The sequence below is a fragment of the Dermacentor andersoni genome, chromosome 5 (genome assembly GCF_023375885.2).
Source record: "Dermacentor andersoni chromosome 5, qqDerAnde1_hic_scaffold, whole genome shotgun sequence".
NCBI lineage: Eukaryota > Metazoa > Arthropoda > Arachnida > Ixodida > Ixodidae > Dermacentor > Dermacentor andersoni.
This window is the reverse complement of record NC_092818.1, coordinates 158183664-158207836: the sequence shown is the minus strand read 5'-3', so window position 1 is coordinate 158207836 and position 24173 is coordinate 158183664. Positions and strand designations below refer to the sequence as shown.

At 47.2% G+C, this 24173-nt stretch overlaps 1 protein-coding gene across 2 annotated transcripts in view; it reads left to right on the top strand.

Moving 5' to 3' along the window:
- The window catches only part of LOC126531456 (uncharacterized), a 227145-nt gene that overhangs the window by 182822 nt on the left and 20150 nt on the right, over positions 1-24173 (top strand). For both annotated transcript variants that reach the window (XM_072288438.1, XM_072288439.1), the window contains exon 2: positions 2719-2799. In XM_072288438.1, coding sequence (XP_072144539.1) covers positions 2719-2799 — 81 coding nt within the window. The remainder of the gene's footprint in view (positions 1-2718; positions 2800-24173) is intronic.

The window sequence follows — 24173 nt, the reverse complement described above, 5'->3', positions numbered from 1 at the left end:
TTCCGAGCGGAGTTGGTAGAGGGCCAGAGCAGCGAAGGGCTTCCTTTGATGCGGAGATGAGCGAAGACCCCTAACCGTTCTCCATATGTGCGAGAGCGACTTGCGGGGATCAAGCGACTGACAGAATGCTTTCCATCTCTTATCTTCCAATTTATCCATGCGACGCTGGACTTTCTTTTGTATGCGTCGTGAAGCCCTCAGATCCAAGACGGACTTCGTGCGCCGATACCTCCTCTCCGCTTGTCGGCGTGCTGCACGCAGCCTCTCCAGTTCCATGTCCAAGTCTGTTCGCCTTGTTGACCTTGGAAGCGAGCAGATGGATGTTTTCAATGCTTCTGCGATTGCTTCTTCGATAGTGTGTGAGAGGCCTTCCTGACATGTGTCATCCATATCCTTCTGAAATTTTGACCAATCAACTGTACGCAAGGCAGTAGAGGAGCGTTGCTCAACTCCTCTAATCTTTATGTATGTTGGAATATGGTCGCTTCCATGTATTTCTATGTCTGTAAACCATTGGACGCTCGAGGCAAAGCGCCTTGACATCAAAGTTAAATCCAAGCAGCTACTGTAGGTCGTGCCTCGCAGAAATGTAGGGCTGCCGTCATTCACGCAGCACAAATCATGGTCGGCAGCAAAGGAGGCAAGGCTCCTGCCTTTGGAGTCAATTTTAGTGCTTCCCCATAGCTGGTGATGCGCGTTGAAATCACCTGTGATAACCCAGGGGCCACTGTTCATTTTTAATATTTTCTTTAGTCGTTCACCGTCAAAGTGACCCGCTGGGGATATGTAGGCTCCAATTAGTGTAAATGACACATTCTTCTTTTGGACATTTACGCAGACATATTGGTTGTCGTCATGAGGCTCTATCGCATTAGCGACATATGTTAAGTCCGTGCGGATGTAGATTATCACTTTCGTGCTCGCACCGCATGTGGACGAGACGAAAGATTCATAACCGGACAGTCTGAGTGGAGTTGATGTATTTGGTTCGCAAATGACCAGTATGGGGAAGCGATGTGTGAAAATGAATTGGCGAAAGTCTGATATACGGGTCCTTAGACCCCTGACATTCCATTGAAAGATCGACGCACTTTTAAGTTCAGTGCGGAAGGGGACTATTGATCGAGCCATGATGCTTAAACGATGCTAGCAAGCACTGGATTTAGTGCATCCAGTATTTGCAGAGCGCTTCGAGCTGCTGGTGTTTGCAGCTTGTTCAGTATAATGCGCATTGTATTAATTAGCGATTGCAGCATATCAGCCACCTGCCTGTCGTGGTCGCACAAATCGCCGACAGTAGACGTCGGGGGTTGTCCAGCGAAAGCTTGCTGTGTGTCTGTTGGTGAATGTTGTCGTTTCGGTAGAGCCGGCCAAGATTCGGCAGACGTGGTCTTCTCAGTGGACTTGTTCTTCGCGGTCCTGTCCACATTGTCTGGCCTGGGCGGTGGAGGAGGAGGTGGTGTTGTAGGAAGTGGCATGCGCCTTCCTTGAGGAGCCTTCCTTGAGGAGCGCCGGCGACGTGAACGTCGCTTCCTGATTTTTTCGGCGGCTTCGCGATGAGATGAATGATCTCTCGCCATCTCTTTCAAGATGGCCATTTCCTTCTTAATATGTGGGCATTTCTTCGATGAAGCTTCATGTGATCCTCCGCAGTTGGAACACTTCACTACAGTCGCGCCACATTTATCTGCAGCGTGGGGCTCTCCGCAGCGGGGGCATGCTGCCTGATTTTCGCAGACGCTGCTCACGTGTCCCAGTTTCATGCATTTGCGGCACTGAAGAGGTTTCGCAATGAAAGGTCGCACTGCATGTCTGAAGTGTCCCACCTTAACATGCGAGGGTATATATTTACCCTTGAATGCTATTTTCACGCAGCGTGAACTGCCTAGCCGCTTAACATCAACGATGACCTCATCATTGGCTGGCTTGATAAGAATCGGCAAGTCGTTATTAAGGATAGCAACGTCTACGTCGTAGATAACACCGGTGACTACGTCAGATCCCAGAGGGATGTAAGAGCGCACCTGAATGCCATCGAGGTCCGTTACGCTGCGTAGAGTGGTCAAAGCAGCCGCATGCTGGACATCAACCGCCAGAAGATTTTTTCGGGTGTTCATTCGAATGTCCGATATTTCGTTTGGCACCAGGGCTTCCAGTGACATCGACACAGATTGCCTGTTAAGTAGCCTCATGTTGACGTTGGGAAGCAGGGGCACAAATATGATGGTATTGGCGTCTGGCCTCTGCGGCTGTCTCACTGTTTGCGTGCTTGACGATGAGGACGTCCTGGTGTTCCTTCTCTTCGCTCTGCGGCTCTGCACAAGCTGGAAGTCGTCATCGGAAGTGTCCTCACTGCTGAGAGAGTAGACATGGGTGTCCTCGCTGTCGGTGTCGCTCTGCTGACCGATCCGCTTCCTGGAGGCGGCCGCCGCTGACGCCGCCATCGCCGGCAGACGTGCGGGGTCGTCCACTTCCATTACGACCGAGCAGGGAGCGAAGACCAGCGGATGAACTTAGGTTTTCACAGAAATAAGGCGGAGCTAGAAAGAACAGCGCTGTATCAAAAGACACTTCGTCGTCTTCTTTGTTGTCTCTTTAAACAACCAAGAAACATCTACAGAAGCTTTAGGCCAGCGTCCATCTTCGTTTTTCCATACTTCGTGACTATACATTATGATTAAAATCAACTGACGTTTGTCTGGGAATTTAAATACGCAGAGGACAAGGTGCAAAATGTCACTGCCGCTGCTGTTGACGTCAGAGGAACGGCATCAAAGACAGTGCGAAGGAGAAGCTGCGGTAGGATCAGCAAATCTATTTTCATTCATTTAATCATCCTTATTCACCCCTATCCCATACCCCTGTATGCTATAAGCCCTTCTTCAAAGCGCATTTTGTCAGAAACTGCTCACAAAAATTTAAATTGAACTGCTTACAAAAAAATTGGAATTGAACTGTGCATTTTTGCAGAAAGTTCACACGTGCGAAGACCTTGGGAATGCGTGAGAGCGAGTAATTAATTTTCAGCTTTAACATGTACATTTAAGTTTTCTGAAGTTGCTCTGCAGGGCTGCACGTACTGAGAGCACTGTAATCTGCATGATGCGCCGTGCAACGTTTTTCCTAACAGTACACGCATTGTAAATGAAATACGCATTCAACATATTGTAAACAACGGCTATCCAGGCATCTGAAACGGTCAAGAATTATGCGTTGACACACTGCTCTGAACTACGCCACTAGTTTGTGAGGAGGATTTTTTTGAAAAAGCCTTGTAAACATTGCAATAATTTCTCAAAGCTGTAATCTATCACCTGACAATTTAATATGTCCACTTGAAATGCATAAACAGCTTGGAGAAGCGCGATATATTTTTTTTAGTTCTAATGTTACGAACTTGCGGACTATGTGCTTCAATTTCTCGGCACAGCGGTTTTCAGCAATTTTTGTAAAATCATGTCTTAATGTTATACTGCCTATAGTCAGTGCAATTGAGCTTTCTGTCTTAATATGCCACAAATTACCCTCAAATCGGTATAGCGGTTTGTCTAATGAAGCTGGCTATGCGTTCGACATGTATTTGAATAAGGAAATTGAACTTGGCAGCGTCCGAGCTTAAACTTGACTGTGTACGTCCCGCCAGTTAATTACGCCTAACTAAACTGCAACACAATCGGCGTTAGATTGTTGTCAACGTGCGTGCATGCGACCAATCAGTTCTTTCTTTTTTTTTTTTCATCTGACGTCAGTGCCTCACAAGAAGTAAAGCAAACACTATACGATCTGCATTGTCTGTCCTTGCGTGGCGTGAACACCTTTATTTACACCCAGATTGCCGCTACTTCCGCGATCGAACGCTCGCTATCTCGTGTTGGAGAACGCTACAGAGGACGCTGAAGATGTTCTTTTGGCAGAGCCAGGCTCTTTGCGGATTTTTTTGTCCGTGTCGCTTTCTTTCCTCTTCTTTTCTCCTTCGCTTTTATCTTCGGTGGCGGCTGATGTTGGTGCCTTCGTCAGCCGCTAGGCTGAGGAAGAACGCGACTGCGGCCCAAAGCAACGTCGACGGAACACGCGGCCTAGCACGTGCGCTCGTGTTTGTCTGGCTTCGAAAGCGCGTCCAGTCGGCAGTTGGCGGAGATAGAGTCGTCCAGTGTCATTGGCCGGCGTCCACCGCTCTCTGGCTGACCGCTGCAGGCCGTTTTAAAAATAGAGGAGGTGCGTGAAGAAGAGACCGTCTGGCGCAAGTGAGGTATCGGGCTACTTGTCCACTGGGCATCTCGTGCGCGAACGCACAGAATAGAAGAGCGCAAACACAAGATAAATCAAGACGGGGGGTGGGAACTCGACAAGTGGAACACCTGCAGTCACGCGACCACGAAGTGACGCGCGAAACGCGGCGATTCACCTTAAACGAATTTTCAGCCGGCGGAGCCCGTACTGTAGACAAATCCTGTCGGCGAACTGGCATGCCGTACAATAGGCGCGACCGGCGAAGCATGGCGTCGGTCAGACTATGTCCAACAGTGTTGCTGGAGTAACTATTGGTAGTTTCTTGAGTAATAGTTTCTCCCGAAAGCACAACACATAGATGAACAAAAGAAACCAATTAAAGAGGGTAGTTTTGGAATGAACAAAGCCGACGTAGACGAAGCATATTTAGCTAAGAAAAGAATATTTAGAGTCAGCTTTATTTTGGCTACCGGGAAATGCCCACTCGTGCTTTAAGCGCACTCTTCTGTTCTTTCTGCTATTGTATAACTTCAGGAGCCACTAGATTGGGTTGTGCCACGTCGCAGCGTCGCAAAGAGTAAATTATAACAAGGCTATATACTCTGAAGATGGATGAACAGAGGGACGGTGGAGTCAAAGGCTTCAAGATAGCTGAGATGCTCGGTCGGGTAGCTCGCGGCTGGCTCTCGCGCCTCAATGGCAACTTCATTCTCGAGCTGCAGTTGTTATGCAATGTCCCGACAAGGTTTGCTGTGGCATTCGTATCAGTTCGCAGGTGGAACAAAGCAATTGAACTTGCGCGGTGCATTTTATGAGCTACTTGTTCCTGTGAGGGCGATGTTCATTGTTCAGGTTGATGTTTAGGGTATTGGTGATGTTCAAGTTATAAAATGGCAATGACGACGGAATTATGCCGCACGTAGGCTGCTCTTCAATGAGGCAACATAGCTTGCGGTCTAAGAAAGGCATTGCTCAAGAGAAACCGATGACGATTGTACTGAACAATGTTGCGTAGTACATCCTGGACAGCGCCTTTAGCTTCCGGAGGCAACGCTGAGATCAATTCTCTTGGCGATGGGCTAACGCTCAAGACATCTTTGACGTGACCGCTGTGTCAACACATGATGCAATGTACGCGGAAACTCCAACTGGTACCGGCTTGACCCAAAGCCACGTGCCGATAACACCCTCGAGCGGCACTATCTCCGTTGAAGGCGTTCGGCACCCCGTGCGACAGAAATATGGGTGCGATGCTTCAGGTTGAGTCAACTAAACCACGGGACCTGTGACTCCCGCCTCCAAGAATCCGCATCCGATCCGTAGCATCATACCCTTCATCGTAATCCCCCCTCCACTCCCGCCTCCACCGAATCGCTCCCACGCTACTCTCAACGGTCGCCGCTCATCGATTGCAACGTGCACGTGCAATGCGCATTGCACGGGAGTGCTCGTTCTCGCGTTCTGTTTGTTTCTCGCCTCACGGCTGTTGCCAGCGTACGAGTGCAACCATGCCTCCCTCCGTGCACATCTTACGCGATGAGTGCAGCGTCCCTTTTCACTTCCGCTGAAAGCGTGCCATGTATTGCACGATCGCACGAAGTTATGTTGACTGTTTGCAAACAGTCAGTCTCTCGTGTAGATCGGAAGTGCAATAAAACCAGCAACAATGCAATACCATATTTAGTCAGATCTAACCGGGCCTTTATATTTATTTTATTTTTTTATATCCGTGATGATTGAAGGGGAAGATATGCTGCTATTTTAACGGAATAAACACGGTAATAGAAAGTTTGAGCATTCAATGGTGTTGTCTTAGAGATAAACTGCGGCGCAGTAGTCACCGCATTCGCTTTGTACAATGATGCATGCCACTCGATATAAAACCCTTCGTGCAGCAACCGTTCCAACTGCTGCTTCCGGCGCCCTTGCCTTATCCTTATCTCATCAGAGATTGTCATCGCGTTCCTGTGTGTTGTATGCCTCCTTTGTTAAAGGCTCTGGCACCACATCGGCGTGGATGGTGGCAGCCTGCGCACAGGAGCAAACGAGGGCTTATTGCGCATTTAGTAATTTTTGTCCCTCCATCTCTGGCCCGACCTTTGCGTCATAAGAATAGGTTGCGCTTGCTTTCGGGGAGGGTTCACGTGAAAAAAAAAGAATATGGCGCCAATTTAAACACGAGGACCTCACCTAGTTTTTCGTCGGAGGCATACCTTATGAGCACATATACGCTGATATTAGAACACCTAACGTTGGAAATACATTGCTGACTGATTATGCAGAAATGATCTTCATAAAGTGCTTCGCCCCTTGTAGGAACGCGTGAGTTGCTACGCCATGATGCGAAATTGGCCCATGCCCATAATGACTCAGATTTTTTTTCCCATGTGCCCCTTTTGATACGTTGTCAGAATTTGAGCCATCTGAGTGTTCACATCGCAAAAGCGCCAGTTTGCCAATGTGCCCTTTTTCATTTTTTCTTTTTGCTTGGGTTCCTTGCGTGGGCCTCGAGCGTTGACGATAGATTACCTGAATGCAGATGCGAATTGACCGGCGCATCGAAGAGCGTCGTGAGCCTTCTCTCGTTTTGAAGCCCATGGGGCCTAGAGTCTCAATACAGATAGGTTAAAGAAAAGGGCCGATTGAATCATAATGCTATCTTGGTGCTCCAAAAGTCTGTCTTGCAGTGGCATTAATTCATCTTCTCGCAGACTCACCTTGTTTATTAGAAAAGGTTACCCTAGCGAACGCCTGGTATGCTGCCCCACATAATTACGGTAAAACATGAGAAGGCGCACGCACGCACGCGCGCGCGCACACACACACACACACACACACACACACACACACACACACACACACACACACACACACACACACACACGCACATACACACACACGCACATACACACACACACACACACAGACACACACACACACACACACACACACACACACACACACACGCACACGCACACGCACACGCACACACACACACACACAGAGAGAGAGAGAGAGAGAGAGAAACGAATAAGGCTCATAGAAATAAAATGTATTAAACTCTTAAAAAGCTGCAAACGCTCCCTTTTATGGAATAATGAGTAGGTCAGAAAAAAATTGTAGACAAATTGGTGGAAGCCATGAGGTTTGGTGCCGGCGCACGAGACTGAGCCGACGCGAGGCAAAAGAACGCCTGGTCTCGCACGACCATACTCGTTGACTGGCTCACGTAAGCTGTAGCTAGAATGCCGGGTCATTGGAAAGCAAGTAGGCTGTGTCGGGGATAATCTTTTGCTAGTCTCTTGCTTTGCAAGCGGCAGTGTGGAGTACACCAAATTGTAGGACTTTACTCCGGTTGGCGCTATCAGCCTTACTTGGCGACAGTTGCCCCTGCGTTTATTTCGGAGTTCTTTTTGATTCATTTAACGTACTTCTAAATGATCATCTGTTCTTCTATTGGCAGTAAGTAAATAATGCCGGTTCTACTAATAATTTTCCTTGTTTCTCAGCTTGATAAGAGCTGGGATTTATCTCGAGGTATGCTGTCACATTTGCTCAATTTGCTTGTTCTCTAAACGTGCTAAGTATGAAACGTCTGTCTCCTTGGTGCAGAAAAGCACAGGTGCAACGGTAGCAAGGCGATTAACAGACTTAGATGGATTAGTTGGTTGCTTGCTTGGTGGAACATGGTTATAACGGCGCGATTTGAGGACAGGACAAAGAAATAATGCACACATGTCAGTTGAAGTTCGGCGACTGTCCTGTGTGCATTCTTTCTTTGTCATGTCCTCAAATCGCGCCGTTATAACCATGTTCCACCAAGGTATAGCGGAGCGCGTACAGCGGTGCCGCTCGAATTCGATCCTACGAACTCGTGTTCAGCACCAGGATACCACAGCGACCGAGCAACCGCGTCGGGTATTTTGGAGAATGACTGAACTAAGTTTTTTTTTCCCTAGAACAGTGCAAGATTGGAATTCGTTACCGGCATCGGTTTCTTCCTCACAAAATTTTTCTGATGCGTTACGTCGTCTACTTACCTGCTAATATGTACGTTTTGTATCCGTGTGCTGCTAATATTGTATAAATGTTATTCCCTTGGTTATGTAACAATGTAAATTCATTCCTGCTTGGACCAAGCAACGGCCTGCAGTATTCTGAACTAACTAACTAACTAACTAACTAACTAACTAACTAACTAACTAACTAACTAACTAACTAACTAACTAACTAACTAACTAACTAACTAACTAACTAACTAACTAACTAACTAACTAACTAACTAACTAACTAACTAACTAACTAACTAACTAACTAAATAAATAAATAAATAAATAAATAAATAAATAAATAAATAAAGGTACATTGGAAGGACATTCATGCCACCGGTTCGGGATCACCAAACGAAAGATGTACGCACATCGTGCGCTCAGTCCTAACATTTCAGTCCCGCCGGTGACTTTGCTACCCTTTGCTTTGCTCGACCTTATTTAACTTGACTTTGAGCCAGTTAACCAACATCACACCTGACTATATCGCGGAATCTGGAGCTTCCTACCGAAGCAGGGACAATAGGGGGATCACAGTCAAAATAAGGAACAGTAGGCAACGTCGGCTTACCTGCAACGTTTAAGTTCTACGCCCTGAACTGAATGCAATGAGTTTGATGGCCATACGTCGAGTATTTTTTTTTCCTGCTATGCGGTTGTGGTGGTGATGTTACTTAAAAAAAATTGAGCTCGGAGTTCCTCACGCAAACCTTCAAATTGAAACGTCGCAACTTAAGGGCCCAAAGCGATAGCAGATGGAGCCCGTGCTTCCTGCTGACCTTCCTCCGGAACACCTAATTGCTTTACATATTAAGTAACGCCCTGTCCGTGTCACATTTGCTCAGATGGAGAAACTGATGGTCAAGCGGGCCAAGCTAGATCCGCCGGAAGCAACGCCAGCGCCACTTCTCCAAAGCCTACTGATTCCGACCTCACCCGCGAGACCTGCTGGATTACTTTGCAAGTTGGCCAAACTCTAAAGCTTTTGGTAACGCAAGTACCTATTTTCCTCATAAGTGAAATGGAATAGTCCATATGGAACGCATGAAGCTTCCAACGCACAAGTCTGCATCACCTTGACCCCTCTCTTCGACTCTGTCGTCCATCTGGACTATATATCCCCAACCGAGACAACTGTACTTTGCTGACTGTGACTTGGCGTAGCGTTCACAAAATCCTTTGGTTTCTCCATCTAAATAAACGACAGTGTTGTTTGTGACGACAGCGGTAGCGAGAAAGCAATAGAACATGTGATTTACCGTTGTCTTACTTATATCGCACGCAGACAATTGCAGTTGCTCGTGACCACGTTGGCCCGTCGCAATGACTTGCCGCTTTCGGAAGACAATCCTAAAATGCCGGCCTATATGGTCGTCACACCAGAAATCTGTCAGGGCGACATTGAAGTTTATACGTTCGAGTGGTCTATTAGAGAGACTTTGATATGTGCAGGCGTGCCTCTCCCCTTGTATCTTTTTTCCCCGCTTCCTCGGATTTTTTCCTGCGCTATTCTTTCCGTATTTCTTCCCCTCGTATCCCTCCTTCAGTTCATAGTAGCAAACCAGAAGCATATGTTCCGGTTGACATCCTTGCTTTTCCAATCTCATTTCTTTCTTTCTCTCTCATGAAGCATGGAGCTTCCAACGTTTGCAGTTGCGCTCGGGTTAAATTTATCTTACGGGTTGATTCCCTAAAGAAAATCTTGCAGATTGTGCGCCACGCGTACTGCAGCACCGGTGCGAAGCTCCCACAGACGCATCTATAGGAATGATTCGGCTGTACAGGCACCATTCTCCGGCTTCACAGTCGAAAAGCTACGGAACTCGAGTTGAAGCTCTGGCTATGAAACACTTGCAAAATTGGTGAAGTCAAATGCCTGTTTTCTAAAGATTCATTTATTCATATTCCAGGTTATATGTACAAATAAATAGCATGGCTTATATATAAACACACATAAATAGTTTAAAATGACAAAATACGTGACACAAACTTTTGGTAGAGGACGATTTCTACGGACCCGAACGAGACAGTTGTTCCCATGAAAGGGATCAATAAGAAATCGCGTATACAAGTAAATTGCACTTTCTTAAGGCTTCATTAATGTACAAAGCATCCCATCAAATCTTACAAAGCGTTCTTGAGTTCTTTACAAGCGAATAAAATCCCGTTTCACAGCTGATATGTCCACAACTGCACTTTGCTGACTTGCCTGCAGAGTCATTCAGATCTTGAAAGGTGCCGGTAGGGGGACCTTGTGGCGTTGAGCCGTCATTCTTTCTCGATCGACTGATGAGATGCTGGAGGTATTTGTCGCGGCACAGCTGGTGTCGTCCGTCGCACTGCATGTTGCAAGGGGACTTTGTTCCGGGCTCTTCGCTTAAGGGCTGCGGCGCCTGTTTCCTTCCCTTTACAGCCAAGCACTTCAAAATTCGTGCTCCATTCACTTCAGGAACACTCAGTCGTTTGGTCAGCATTCGGATGACCGTGTTCTTCTAGCTTATTCTGAAGTGCAGGTTCACATTTGCGGATTCCATGTGCCGCTATCTAGGTCCCTTGCCTTGTCCCGTCAGCTTCTTCAAGGCATCGTTAAGCTTGGAGGAGCTTTTGGTGGATGAGACCGAGTAACTGGACGTGTACGAGTCATTCCGGCTGGCGGACGACTGCTTGCGGTCCTTGAACTTGTCCCCCATGTTGGAGCCCGGTGAGCACGAAAGACTGCTGTTCCCGGATCGGCTCTGCAGGCTGCCACAGGGCGACGACGTCTTGGGACTACCCGCTGCCTCGTACAAGTTGTAGTCCTTCTTGACGATGGGAATCATGAACGCCATCTCAGCTCGTGAACTTGCGTGGCGGGGTACTCTCGACTTCTGCAGCGCCCAAGCGTCCGGGTAGTGCGACGATCCAGCAATGGGTGCGCGCCTGGGAGGACGATGCGTTATAAAGCGACGAGATAGACGCGCGCGCGCGCGCGCGACACACGAAACCGGCGTCGTTGGAAGAGACGTCACGTGGCCCCCTCAGGGTCGGTCGCCGTCTGGTTACGGGTCGTCTTACTTATCGCGCGGCCGTGCATCGCGAATGAATTTCTTTCTCTTGTTGGTCTCCAGTTTCACGCGAGCAGGAAACTCTCATGCGCCACGTTCCCGCCGAGATCGGTTTCTGCCGCGTTGCGGCGGAGGATGGGCCGCAGGCGTGGCAATGACGCCTTTTTCCTCGGCCGCAGGGTGACCGGACAGGCGGCATTGCACGTACTCAGTCGCGCTGCCTTCAACGCGGTCTTGTTTGTAAACGGCGCGCAGAGTTCCTTCTTTCAGGCGTTCCACGGTCGCTAACCAGGCAACGTTACTAGTATCTAACAACGTTGCTCGCAGATAGTTACTTCGCATCGTTTCCACGGTCATGCGTCGGCAGGCGCATGACATGTCACAGGGCATGTCACAGGGCGCTGTTCCTGGATCATGACCTGGCACTCCAACTGCAAGGCAGGCAACGAGAGACTTATTCGAATTCCTTCAAGTCATGGTACTGGACTAGCGGCTTTTGTATAGCCATAGTGTAATGTAGATAGGCACCCACTCCTTCCCTCCTCCTTATCGTTTCCCTTTTCCCCTGTGCAGAAGAGGCTATAGAGCGCACCCGCTCATGGTGACTTCTCTGTCCTTTCCTGTAAATGAAAACGAGGGACGGAATTCACTAAGCGATCTTACGAAACAATTTTGAGGTAAGAAAAATCTTACGAAAAAGGCGTATTCACAAAATTGACACTGTTCGTAAGATCAACAAGCTTGCGATGCCCTCCGCTACAATGATGAGCGTCGTAGTTAGCCTCAGCCTTCTATTATAAAGCTCATAGTTTCAATTCAGCACTAAGTCGAAGCGACGTAGTGTATATGCCCACGGTGTACGTTACTCATTCGATGGATGGCAATCCTGTCTATCAAGCGGGATGTCAATACGATGACTTAAAAAAAAAAGAAATTCCGAATAATATAACGTACCAGCATTGATACAAAAATCATGTGAACTGCTTGAACAAGAGTGATGCTGTGAAATAACACACAAACAGATACGCACGCACGCTCAGAGGTTTATATTTATATAACCACGCTGCATGACGAGTATCATTAAAGACACTTCGGTTTTGGTAAAAAAGCGCGCAACATAACGCTCATAAAGACGCCACTAAGTTTTTGTTTTGCATGAGCAAAGCCAGCTACAGCCAAGTGGCCATGAGAAGACCGAAACGCAAAGAAAAGTGACAGCAGACGACATCCATCGTCGTCTTATGATTAGTTGAAGATCCCTCATCTAAACCCCAGTGGAACATCAATTTTCTTCAGCTGCCTTGTGCGCTTTGCCGACGGCGCACAGTTCGATCACTTAATTCAGTGCGTTTGGACGAAGCTACGACAAGTGTGTGTAATTATCGGTGTAAGTGCGTATCGTATGTATTGTACTGAAGGACTGAACGAATTTCACATAAAGGCCTTGGTGCTTGCACCATGAGGCTGGCAACTCAATAATTACTTCATTTATGCGTAACTTCCAATTTTACGTTCAGCCACAGCGCACGTATCCTCAACTTCTCAGGCTTCGGCTCTGCCTCAGTGATAGCTCTGGCTTTACACGTTTAAATTACCCGCAAGAAAAGTGGAAAAATACTTATCGAGGAAGCTGTCAGGCAAGGAGACCCGATCTCTCCGTATACAGGGTGATAATTTTTAAGTTTGACGTTATTTTTTAAAAATCGCCTGTGGCAGATTGCATAGTTCTTGTCTTTGAGCTGGATTACTGGCAGAGGCGGACGTTACTAGCACGAGAAACCAAAGCACGTGTTAAACTAATTACCCGAAATCCATCATTTAACCTTCTAATTATTTACTTTACGGCACATATTGCAATTCGCGAGTTGTAGCCGGTGAGCTTGCACGAAGTATCCATCTGTAATGAACACCAGTTTTGAGATATTATTTCCCAAAGTATGGAACGAAATACATGGTCATTCCAATGCATAAAAGAGCATTTTGTTAAAAAAAATAAGCAGAACAACAGTGCATTTTTACGGCACGTTTGATGGCGCATATCCTCGAAATGACGTCATTCTAGAAATTCATTCCAAGTGGATACGCCTTGCCATCTGACCGGCTACAATTCGTAAATTGCAATATATGCCGTAAAGTAACTATTTCAAAAGATAATTAGTGATTCTTTGTTAATTCCTTGGTTATGTATTTCGATTTCTTATGCAAATCATGTCCACCTCTCTGAATAACCAGCTCAAGCAGTACAATTATGTTATCTGCAGCAGGCTAGCTTTATCAATTTCATAAGGTTTAAACATGATCACCCTGTATATTGACTGCTTGCTTAAAAGAAGTATTCAAGCTATTAGACTGGAAATGATCAAGAACGATGATCAACGGCAAATATCTAAACAACGTTCACCTTGCCCATCACACTGTCCTGTTCAGCAACGCTGGGGACACATTGCGCTAATTGATTGAGGACGTTAACCGAGCAAGTTTGAGAGTAGGTTGAAGAATAATATGCGGAAGACAAAGGTAATGTTGAATAACCTGTCAAGAGAACAAGAATCCACCGAAAGTTCTTCACTTGTTACGCGAAGGCCACGTGCATTCTTTAATTTATGCATCTATGTGTTTTTGTATTTTTGTGTGACTCTTATAACAATTCCCAGCTTCATTATATTAAATATTCGTCGCTGTTATGTAGTTTGGGTTCATTTTCAATTTTGTTTCTCAGCCAGTGATAAGCAGACTTTTTTTTTTCAGCTGGACTGCGATGTCGAGCTTGATGACAAATCATTTTAAGACTTGTGTCTACTGACGCCGTGATAAGCCTGTCTAGACTTGATAGTGCAGCTTGACTCTGGCAAGTAATGTGCGGGGGGCTCACTGACACAATCTGTACGATAAAGCGAATCGGGCATCGGTTCCTTCCTCTTCCATAATGTATCAGTGTGCGATAAAACAAAAGCTTGCTATTGTGTGAAAACCGAATACCGATAAAACAAATTTGCTGGTGGATTCAAGATGTAATGAACTTGCGGCATTGATTGCATTCGTTCAAGAACTCCCAGCAATCACAGCATGAGCCATCTCCAGAATTATCGCAGGCCGTGATTTCTAGATCTGCGAATGATGACACCGACCTATAAAAGTAATAGTGGCGGTAATAAGAAATGCCTTAATATGTGTACTCATTAACTATGAATATACTATGCCTTTCCGCCCTGTGCCTTGCATGCGTGAACTACGTATAGGTTGGACGAGGTTCATCTGTGTGTGCGTGTGTGTGTATGTGCGTGTGTACGGGCGTGTGTACGTGTGTACGTGCGTGTGTGTACGTGTATACGTGCGTGTGTGTACGTGTGTGTGTACGCGTGTACGTGCGCGTGTGTGCGTGTGTGTGTGCGCGTGTGTGTACGTGCACGCGTGTGTGTATGTGCGTGTGAGTGTGCGTATGTACGTGCGCGTGTACGTGTGTGTGTGTACGTGTGTATGTGTGTGTACGTGTGTATGTGTGTGTACGTGTGTGTGTGTGTGTACGTGTGGGCGTGTGTGTGTGCGTGTGTGCGTGTGTGCGTGCGCGCGCGCGCGCGTGTGTGTGTGTGTGTGTACGTGTGTGTGTGCGTATGTACGTGCGCGCGTGTGTGCGTGTGTGTGTGTGTGTGTGTGTGTGTGTGTGTGTGTGTGTGTGTGTGTGTGTGTGTGTGTGTGTGTGTGTGTGTGTGTGTGTACGTGTGTGTGTGCGTTCCAGTCACGCCCATTCACTTTACTTAGTATTTATAGCATGTACTGAGTGCAGTCTGGGCACTAGTTGATGTCGTAACCTCTCCACGCTTTCAGTGAAAATGAAATATTTATGCCAGCCTGGATGCGCCATGCAGCCAGATACACCAGCCAGTGACTGGTGTATCTTCCTCCGGCGGTTTCCTCCGGCTTCTACATGCCAAGTCCCGCGACATACCAAGATGGCGTCATGCGCCGCCATCTCGTGAGCTGATTGCGTTTGTTTGCGCTTACACGGACTCTCGTTCAAAGAGCGCCGTGATTACTCATGTCTTCAACTGATAAGCGTAACTTATAAACACTTGTAGGCTGTTTACTGGGTTTCTTTTTGTGGGGACTGATATTTTTCTTGCGCCAAGACTCGAGCTGCGTGTTTTGTTGTGCTGGATTGCTATATACATTTCAGCTTTGCGAACGTGTGTTTCTGTATGCACATGGCGAAGAGCCTCTGCCATTGACCTGCATTTTGTTAATTTATGAAGAAAAAGCGTAAGAAACAAGTTCGCTAAACTGTCTACCTGCAGAGCTCAAGTCGCTCGCTCCACGCGCCTTGCGCGCGCCCTCACACACACACACACACACACACACACACACACACACACACACACACACACACACACACACACACACACACACACACACACACGCGCGCGCGCGCGCGCCCTAGCATTAACGACAGTACCACCGCGTGCCAAGGGCAGCAGATGGAGGTAAACATCTCTGTTCGCTGCTACTACGAGAACTTATCTTTGTCGTTGTGGTCTTGCGCTGCTACTCACGCTTTTGCAGTGAGCTGGATAATAATGACATCATAAGCGTAATGAAATTGAATTCTGCGTCAACAGCGTAATCACGGCCGTATTTAACAGCGATTCTTCCCACTTTTTTTTTCTCGTGTGCCCATTTCTTCAATGACTCCATCTCGAAGCAGTCTGATTTATCGACCAAATTGAGCCACGCGTCTAAATGTCATGTGCTTCACGCTTCCGGCGTTACTCGTCCTGCTGCTTTGCACTGGTCGTACAAAGCTGCCATCTGTATACTCTTCAAGACACCGAACACGGTTGCGTGCACTTTGTCGAACGATGCGTCCGTTAATCATTGTCCCATTTTGTCTTTAATACATTGTCTAATCTCCTTTTCACATCTCCCGTTGCATGGTAGCAGACCGGATATTCCTATCTGGTTCACCTCCTAGCTCCCCTCCCCCCCTCCCGCTTTCTCTCTTCTTATATACATATACATATACATTCTCTCTTCTTATATACATAGCGAATTTCGGGAAGCGCCCCCTTTTGGTGCCTATAGTTCCGGACACCAAACGTCGTCTTGCACGCCCGAGCAGCGTGGCTATCGCCCAGTAAGACGCCCAGTTCAGTGGCAAAGTCCACGAAGGTGTGCAGGGCGATAATCTTTCCACGCTCGCATAGCAAAGCCCCCCTCCACTGCTATGCACACATGCCAGTGCTGAAGAGGTTGTATAACCCGATTGCAGCATCCTTATGGCGCCAGCACAGCGCCTCAGATGGTCCGGGCGAGAACCCTTTAGGTGTCGTAGTGATACAATTATCAACGCGGCCAACAGACGCAATGGCCTCCGTCGTGCGTGCAGATGGCGTTGTGGGAAAGCTGGTGCACACTTGTAGCGCGCCATGAGCGATAAGCCTTGTCATAAAAGAACCGGATTGAAGCGGTTTCTTCATGGCGGCTCCGAAGCTTTCGCTGGTCAGTCCTTGCATAAGAGACTGGCCGTACGATGGAGCGTCATTGAATGCGGTACATCCGAGAATTTAAACCACAGTACATCGCCATATCTGACATCATGCATGGTATAGGTACGAGGTCATTCGGTACGGTCATTCATTTCCTTAAAGAATACCGTCATTTCCATCGCAACTTCGATACTGCCATTCTCCTAAGCAAGAACACGTGTCCAGCTAACGCTTTAAACCTATATTTATTTACCTGATGCGACCGACTAATCACGCTTGCTGCTTTTTACCGCCTAAATCTATTTAATATAGCACCGACGACACAGTCCTCGAGCGGTCTCGCACTCCGCACTCAATGGAATGCGAACTCCGTAGCAGGGAAACGAATACGTGACCATGCGAGATCAGCAGCAGAACGTCATCGGCACATAGCCAGCTAGGCCCGTATGGCTAACTGCGAGTCGTCATTGGCTGTCTAAGCATTTTCATCAAAGTATTGCCTGGTTCCACCATGATTTATGCTCCGAATATAGGAAATGCAATGCCGCGTGGCTAGCGTTTCAAACGGTGAGCCGTTGCCGAAGACCTAACAGCCCGGACCAGCATTCGCATTAACGTTCTTACGCTAGGAATGTTCGTAAGATCAGATGTCAGCCAATCGTGATGTTGGCAAAGAGCACTTACGAGCGCCAGGCTACGTGACCTAATTCACAAAGCTTTTCTTTCACAAGTGCTCTTTGACATCGGCCGGTCGCCCTTGTTAATATCCCCTGCATCAGGATTGACTGAAGTTTTCTCTTACAAACAGTTTCATGGTAAAGTGCTTTGTGATTTCGGCCCGATATTTGTAGCCACGAGAGTCGACAGCTTCAGAGCCCGTATTCAGAAAAATGTTCTTGCGCAAGAAGTGTTCGTAAGAGGAGATACCAGGCAATCGTGACGTCAGACATATTATTAGAGCTCTTACGAACATCAAGCTCTGAGAATTAGGCCCCTGTACTCGGAAAGCCACGGAAGCTGCGATATAACAATGGATACAATGTGGGAAGTATGAATTCTCAACGAGACAAGTACGACAGGCGCGGAAATCTGCCGATAATGTACTGCGCGCGAGTCCAGTGTCGTTTCTTTTGATCATTTCATGGAAAGTTGCGCGAATAACGTCCAGTGTCATCGTACTGTGAAGTAATTTTTCGTTGGATAGATTAACTCTGTTCGGGTCACTGGCCGCAGCTAATTAGGCGGAGCTAATTGCGCAGAGCCCGGCGCTATCTGCACATCAAAATCACAGAGATTCCGGCGTCGCACTGCGTTTCGTAAACAAAATCCCCGTCCTGTACGTTTCGACATTCGTAACCATGGTACCACTGATGGCCTGTCCGGGACAGCCAAAGAAGGTGCTGTTGCTATTTCCTAGCAACGTCGTGCGAATACTCAGAATTTCGAATACGAATTGAATAGTCTTTGCTATTCGATCCGTATGCTATTCGAAATTGTCTAATATTTGTTTCGCGTGAATATGTCAAGGATAGCAGCGCTTATTGGAGTCTCTGAGGAGGGAGCGTAATCTAATCTAGGACAGCTCCGAATGATTTTGCCGCGGGGAAAGTGTGGTTGCTCCACGAAGCCACATGTTCCTGAGAGAATTCATGAGGTAGATAATTACAGCTCCATAATTTTCAGTCATTCATTAAATATGCTTTGCTTTTGGGCAGCCTTTGTGCGAATTTGTTGCTTTGATTTAGGCAAGGTGATATATTATTGCGTCATTCGCACCAGGTTTCAATTCCATTAACACAATGTGCAGTGCTATAGAACCACAGTTCTCTCATTTAGCGAACTCAAAACTCTACGTGCATCTGTAGGCCGGCTGTCCCTTTCTTTTTTTTTTTCAATACTATCATTGCCGCGGTGCATCAGATAACTGAAAGCAGTTGTTTCTCACTCACGAGCTCTTTAGTTGACCGGACGGCCATTTGCTAACGGCATTACATTATGCCCGTAAATAAGCCACGTAAATAATGCCTGTAAATCTCTTCTTTTTTTATCAAACTGACTCCGTGCAAAATTTATACTTCACTGTGTTATAAATAAAATATTCGATATTGGATTCAATATTTGATTCGGTATGCGATCCGATATTCGGAGCTTGTTTCTCTCGAACATTTGTTTTTGATTCGATTCGCAAGTATCACAATTCGAACAATCGTACTAGTAATACTGCTCCCGTACGCTGTACATGGTGCAAGCACAGTTGAATTTAAAAACTCTTTCCTTTCTTTTTTTCTTTTCCTTTATTTGTTTATTATTATTCATTTATTTTTTAGCGACGATTTTGGGATAGCGGGCTATTCAGTAAGCAAACTTCGCCTACTGTGGTAGTTAATCAGCGATAACAATCACGAGCCTAGTATGCCGCACCCTGGTACACGAAAGGACTACAGGGTGAACGTAGAAAAATAGAACGTTTATTGTTCGCTATGCGTGGCTATATATAGGAGGTCCATGACGTACACGTCACGTGCCTAGATGTCCTGGGTTGCCAGCTGAAGACACATCAAAGCCTATTTTTGCGGCGACGTGTGCCTCGAACTTGAGCTAAGTGCCCCGAAAAATTCTCACTCCTTCTCTAGTTTTCGCGTCAAGCCTATATAAAACAACCTTGCGTTGCAATGGAACGCAGCAGACTTGTTGCTTCCGCAAGGAAACGGCGTCGCACGTAAGAAATCGAAGCTGCCCTTGGTCGAATCTCCATGCATGCAGCTATGAACAGAACCGTGGATGCTTGATTCGCCTTGTATTAAGGTGCGAAAGCCTTGTATTCCCCATAAAGCGAAAAATCCGGTGAGCGTCCGCCATTAATATCGGATGGCAAAAAAACTCACGTGACCAAGTGATAACGTCACGTTCCCAGCGATGGGCTGCGGCTGGCACTGGGAAATCTCATGACGAACAGCCGCGGCGTCGGATGTACGCCTTGGACCACACCCAAAAAACCGACCTGGCCCTCGCCCAAAATTTTATTCAGGTGGATTGAAGTAGGTTAAGGTTGGTACAAATTAAAGCGAGGTGCATTAAGGTAGATTAAGGTTTAGTCTTAATTTAAGCCGACAACTTAGACAAGTGATAATGTGTTCCCTTTCAAACCACGTAAGGATACTTAAGGAGCTGCCAACATTGTTTTTCACTTCCAGTGTGCGAACTGAAATTGTGCAAGTCAGGTTGCACATGGATGTCCTATGAAGACGGAGGACAAACAGGATTGACAAGTATGAATGCCAGGACTTCGTTGCGTGCGCTGCTTTCTTGCGTTCCGCGCAGCATGCATTAAGTTCTCGCACGATGAGGGCGTTGTGGGTGTTTTCTCTCGCTCGTGTCTTGTGCACTGCTTGATTGTCACACTGCTTTTGTGTGTCTGTAAGTTGGTGACTTGATTAGTCACAGACACTCCGAATGCGAACAGCGCAATGAGCAACCCAGCAAGCGTGCGGGGCTTGGCCCACTAGCGCGGCGTCTCAATACCAGGGCCGAAAACAAAGAAAGAAAGGGTGATTAAAAGCGAAAGGAAAGAACCGAAAACCATTGCGCTTGCCATTCAACAGCATTCGCTGGTGAAGGCGACATCTTGGGGATAGAGCGCGCTGGCCTTGTCGGTCTCTAACGTTGGTGCGCTGCTGTGAAGATGTGCGGAAGCAATGTGCACGGACGTCACTGTTCCAGTTTTTTCCCTCGCTCAGCAAAAAGTGATTCGATTAACTTGGATGAGCTGTCTCAAATATTCAGTGAATAAATTTGTAGATTCTCCATCTGCACGATTATACAAACACGTCGAAGCGCATTTTACTTTTTTAGTAAAATTGAAAGAAAGCTTTCGTTGACATAGCACTGACGTTTATTTATATTCCACGCACTGACATTTATATTCCATATTAACAAAGAAAATGAGAAAAGAATGTGCGCCGCAAGAGCACATTAGTTGTTTTTAATTTAATTTATAAATATATTTGCGAAGCTTATTCCTTAAAATGCTTAAAATTTTTCAATGCTCGTTGTGATAAAAGAACAGTTCCTTCACCACATAAAACTGGCAGTAGCTTGCCTTGCCTTGCATTGTTTTGCCTTATTTTGCCTTACTTTGCCTTGGTCTGTCTCTGTCTCCAAAAAGATTCTCTTTCTTTCCGACTGCCATTTATTTCTTCTTTTTTTGGTGGGGGGGGGGGGGGGAGGAGTGGGTGAAGCAAAATATTCTACTACTCGTAGTAAACACAGAAGGGAAGGAGTTGTCAGTTAAATGTTATGACCGGCTGCATGCTAACAGCAGCAGCCGGTCCTCAGCGTCGCCTGTATCGCCCACTCTTTAGCATGCGGATTTGAATTATTACAGCCATTTTGTTGCGCCCATCGTAGAAAAAAAACTGCCCTATGTTGTTGCGGGCGTTGCCACGGGTCCCTTGATTAGCTTATAGCAATGCACAGCAGTGGAAGGCCACCACAATACAACGCTGAAAGCAGTAGCTATACGTGTGACTGTACATTATCGAGTGAGCCGTTTTCTTTTGACGTACCGTAACCCAGACGGCGGACAGCGTACTGCTCGCGCATTGTGGCAGGCCAATTAGATGGCGCTTGACATTTTGAATATTTCCTATTAGCGCTCGAGTTAGTTGGTAGTGCAGCTGACGCTTTACCCCTCTCATACCATTAAAATTTTACTTAATGTTTCAAAATAATTTTGTTTTGCTACGACAGAAGGTCTGACAAATAAAGTTCCGAAAGTCAGATTGTAATACGAAGGTCTTGCTTTTGCAAAACGCTTCAATCTAGTGAGTATTCGGGCTTCCAAATAACATACGGACCACATAAATCGCGTGAGCTCACATAAGCCCGAACGTTTTCCTATTCGTACATCCTTCTCTCGCTCCTGCTCGTGTGATCGGCTACGCGCTCGCCATGCACGAACCTTTATAAAGAGATATCCCACTAAAACCTACGGAGGTTGTCTGCGAGCTAGCTATCGATAGCGTGGCCACGCGAGATACTGCACACACACTAGACGTGACCGTCCATCGCGACTTCCTTGTCGACTAGACTGATTGCGAGGCGAGAATGAAATGAGGACGGCGGGCTCGCGGCGGAAGTTACCGACGCTATATACAGTGGCTAGAGCGACGCGGCGATCGGCTAGACGCCATGGTTGGCAGTTCTTAACTTATCTTACTTCCTCTCTTTCCCGACGGCTGATTTCCACGTTCTGCGATGGAAACTTGCGCTACCTTGCCCCTCCCTCCTCGCCCAGCCCCCCTTTATTGAGAGAGGCAGCTTATTTTGCGCTGTCAATTCACAATGGCTGCAACAAAAGGGTGCCAAAGAAATAACCCAATTTGTGACCTCAAGTATGCCGGACCGTGTTGATGAGAAGCTTAATAAAAGAAATTAAATTCTTGGGTGTTACGTGCCAAAACCACGATATGGTTATGAGGTTATGAGGTACGTCGTAGAGGGAGGGGGTGGGAGGGGATTCGAGATTGATTTTGACCATCTCCGGGAGCACCTTAACATGCACCTAAATCTAAGTACCAGGGGCGTTTTTGCATTTCACCCCTGTCGAAACGCGGCCGCACCCGGTCACGATATCGCGCCCGTGACCTCAAGTCCCAGCGGGTGACAAACTTAATCATTGGCTGCGTCCACACGACATAAAGAGTGAATTAAACGCGTTAGCCGGCAGCCTTAAAAGTTCTCATGTTTCACATCATCGGTCATAAGAACTTGTCAGCACGTGTTGTCAGAAGCGATTTCGTCGGCGTATACCCAGGGGTGACGACCATGCCGACGAGAGTGTATATAGTTCTGACGGTAGTCACAGGAATGCGAACTTGTGCGTTTCTTATTATATATTTTTTCTCCGCAGGTCGAAGAAGACCGGGGAAAGTATTTTGTTTTTATTGTGCACTGTGCGCTAGTACATGAGTTACGTGACGTCGAGAAAAAGTATAAAGAAGGGAAAGAGGATACGTACAGTAGGCTCGAACATTTCTCCTTACAACGTATCGCGTGTAGCTACGAGTCCTGGCAGGCATTTCCTGCCTTGTACTTTTCCGCGCGTGAAGGTCTCGGAAACAAAAACAAAAATCCCGTTGCACCCGCGGATGTTGCTCACCGCCACAACAAGATGCGTTATTACTGGTGCAACGTCCCGAGACTAGCGGTAAAGCTACTACGCACGCGAAGGGGAAATACGCACACGTGGAATTATGCATTTTTCTCAATGAAGCGAAGGGGGTGCGGCGGCAGCAGCGCGAGATAGCGCCGGTTTCGCTGGCGTGTCGAAATTGTCGACGGCACGATTGCAAAAGGAGGCAGCGAAATGAATAAAAGAAAGAAAAGAAACGTATCCGCGTCCTTGTCCGACTGTCGCGCCACTGACTTCCACGCAAGTCGAGTCCGTCGGCCTCGATTATCGCCTTGCTGCAACGGGTACACGAATATGGAACTCGTGTCAGATGAGACGGGCAGGCTAGAGAGGGGGCCGCGCGTCTCGCCTGAGAGCACGCTGATAAGGCGCAGGCTATCAAGGCAGAGTCCAGCCAACTCGCCTTATTACAGCGCAGACATATTCCTTCTATTGGTTCGTGAAATGTCGTTTTATTTTTTTACAATCATTCGACGCGCGACGGTGTCCGAGACAAAAAATAGAGACGGTCTGCGATAGGGCCATTTATATCAGTTCCTGAAACGATGGCCTTGTTATGTCGGAGCCTTCGCGGTCGCTGCGCCGCACAGTGCAGCCTGTTGCGGTGATAATTTCCTATATATATAAAAAATCAGCAGATCCAGCGAGGTGCAATCTACATAGAGCTAAGATATGTGTGAATGCATAGAGTCGGAGCACGAGTTTGTGTTTATTGAATGTCCGCTGAAAGTGACACGGACGGAGTTACGCAGACATTGTAGAGGCTAATTGAGTGTCTTGTAAACGAAACACACACGTGCAATAGCGGGGCGTCCTGGCGTTTTTCTTGTTTTTGTTTTTTTCTTTCCCCCGCATTGCCGCGGGCGCCGCTGCCGCGGATGCGCGGAGGTGAGCGCCATCTGGTGGTGGTGCAGGGAACCCAACGGCGGTGACGTCGCGCGCGTCCTCTGCTGTGATTGGTTGACCTATTCGGCAAGAGAACAGTCACGCAGCACCCGCGGTCACGAAAACCCGGAGAAGTTCGCAAAGAATAGCTTCGGTACAACAAAAAAAGAAGCCACCCATTGAACTACATACCCGTACAGCTGGGATAAGATGACGAGCTCAGATAATCTCAATTCACAAAGCAGCTCGCACGATACCACGGTCCGTTATCAGTCGTCACCTTAACTGATGC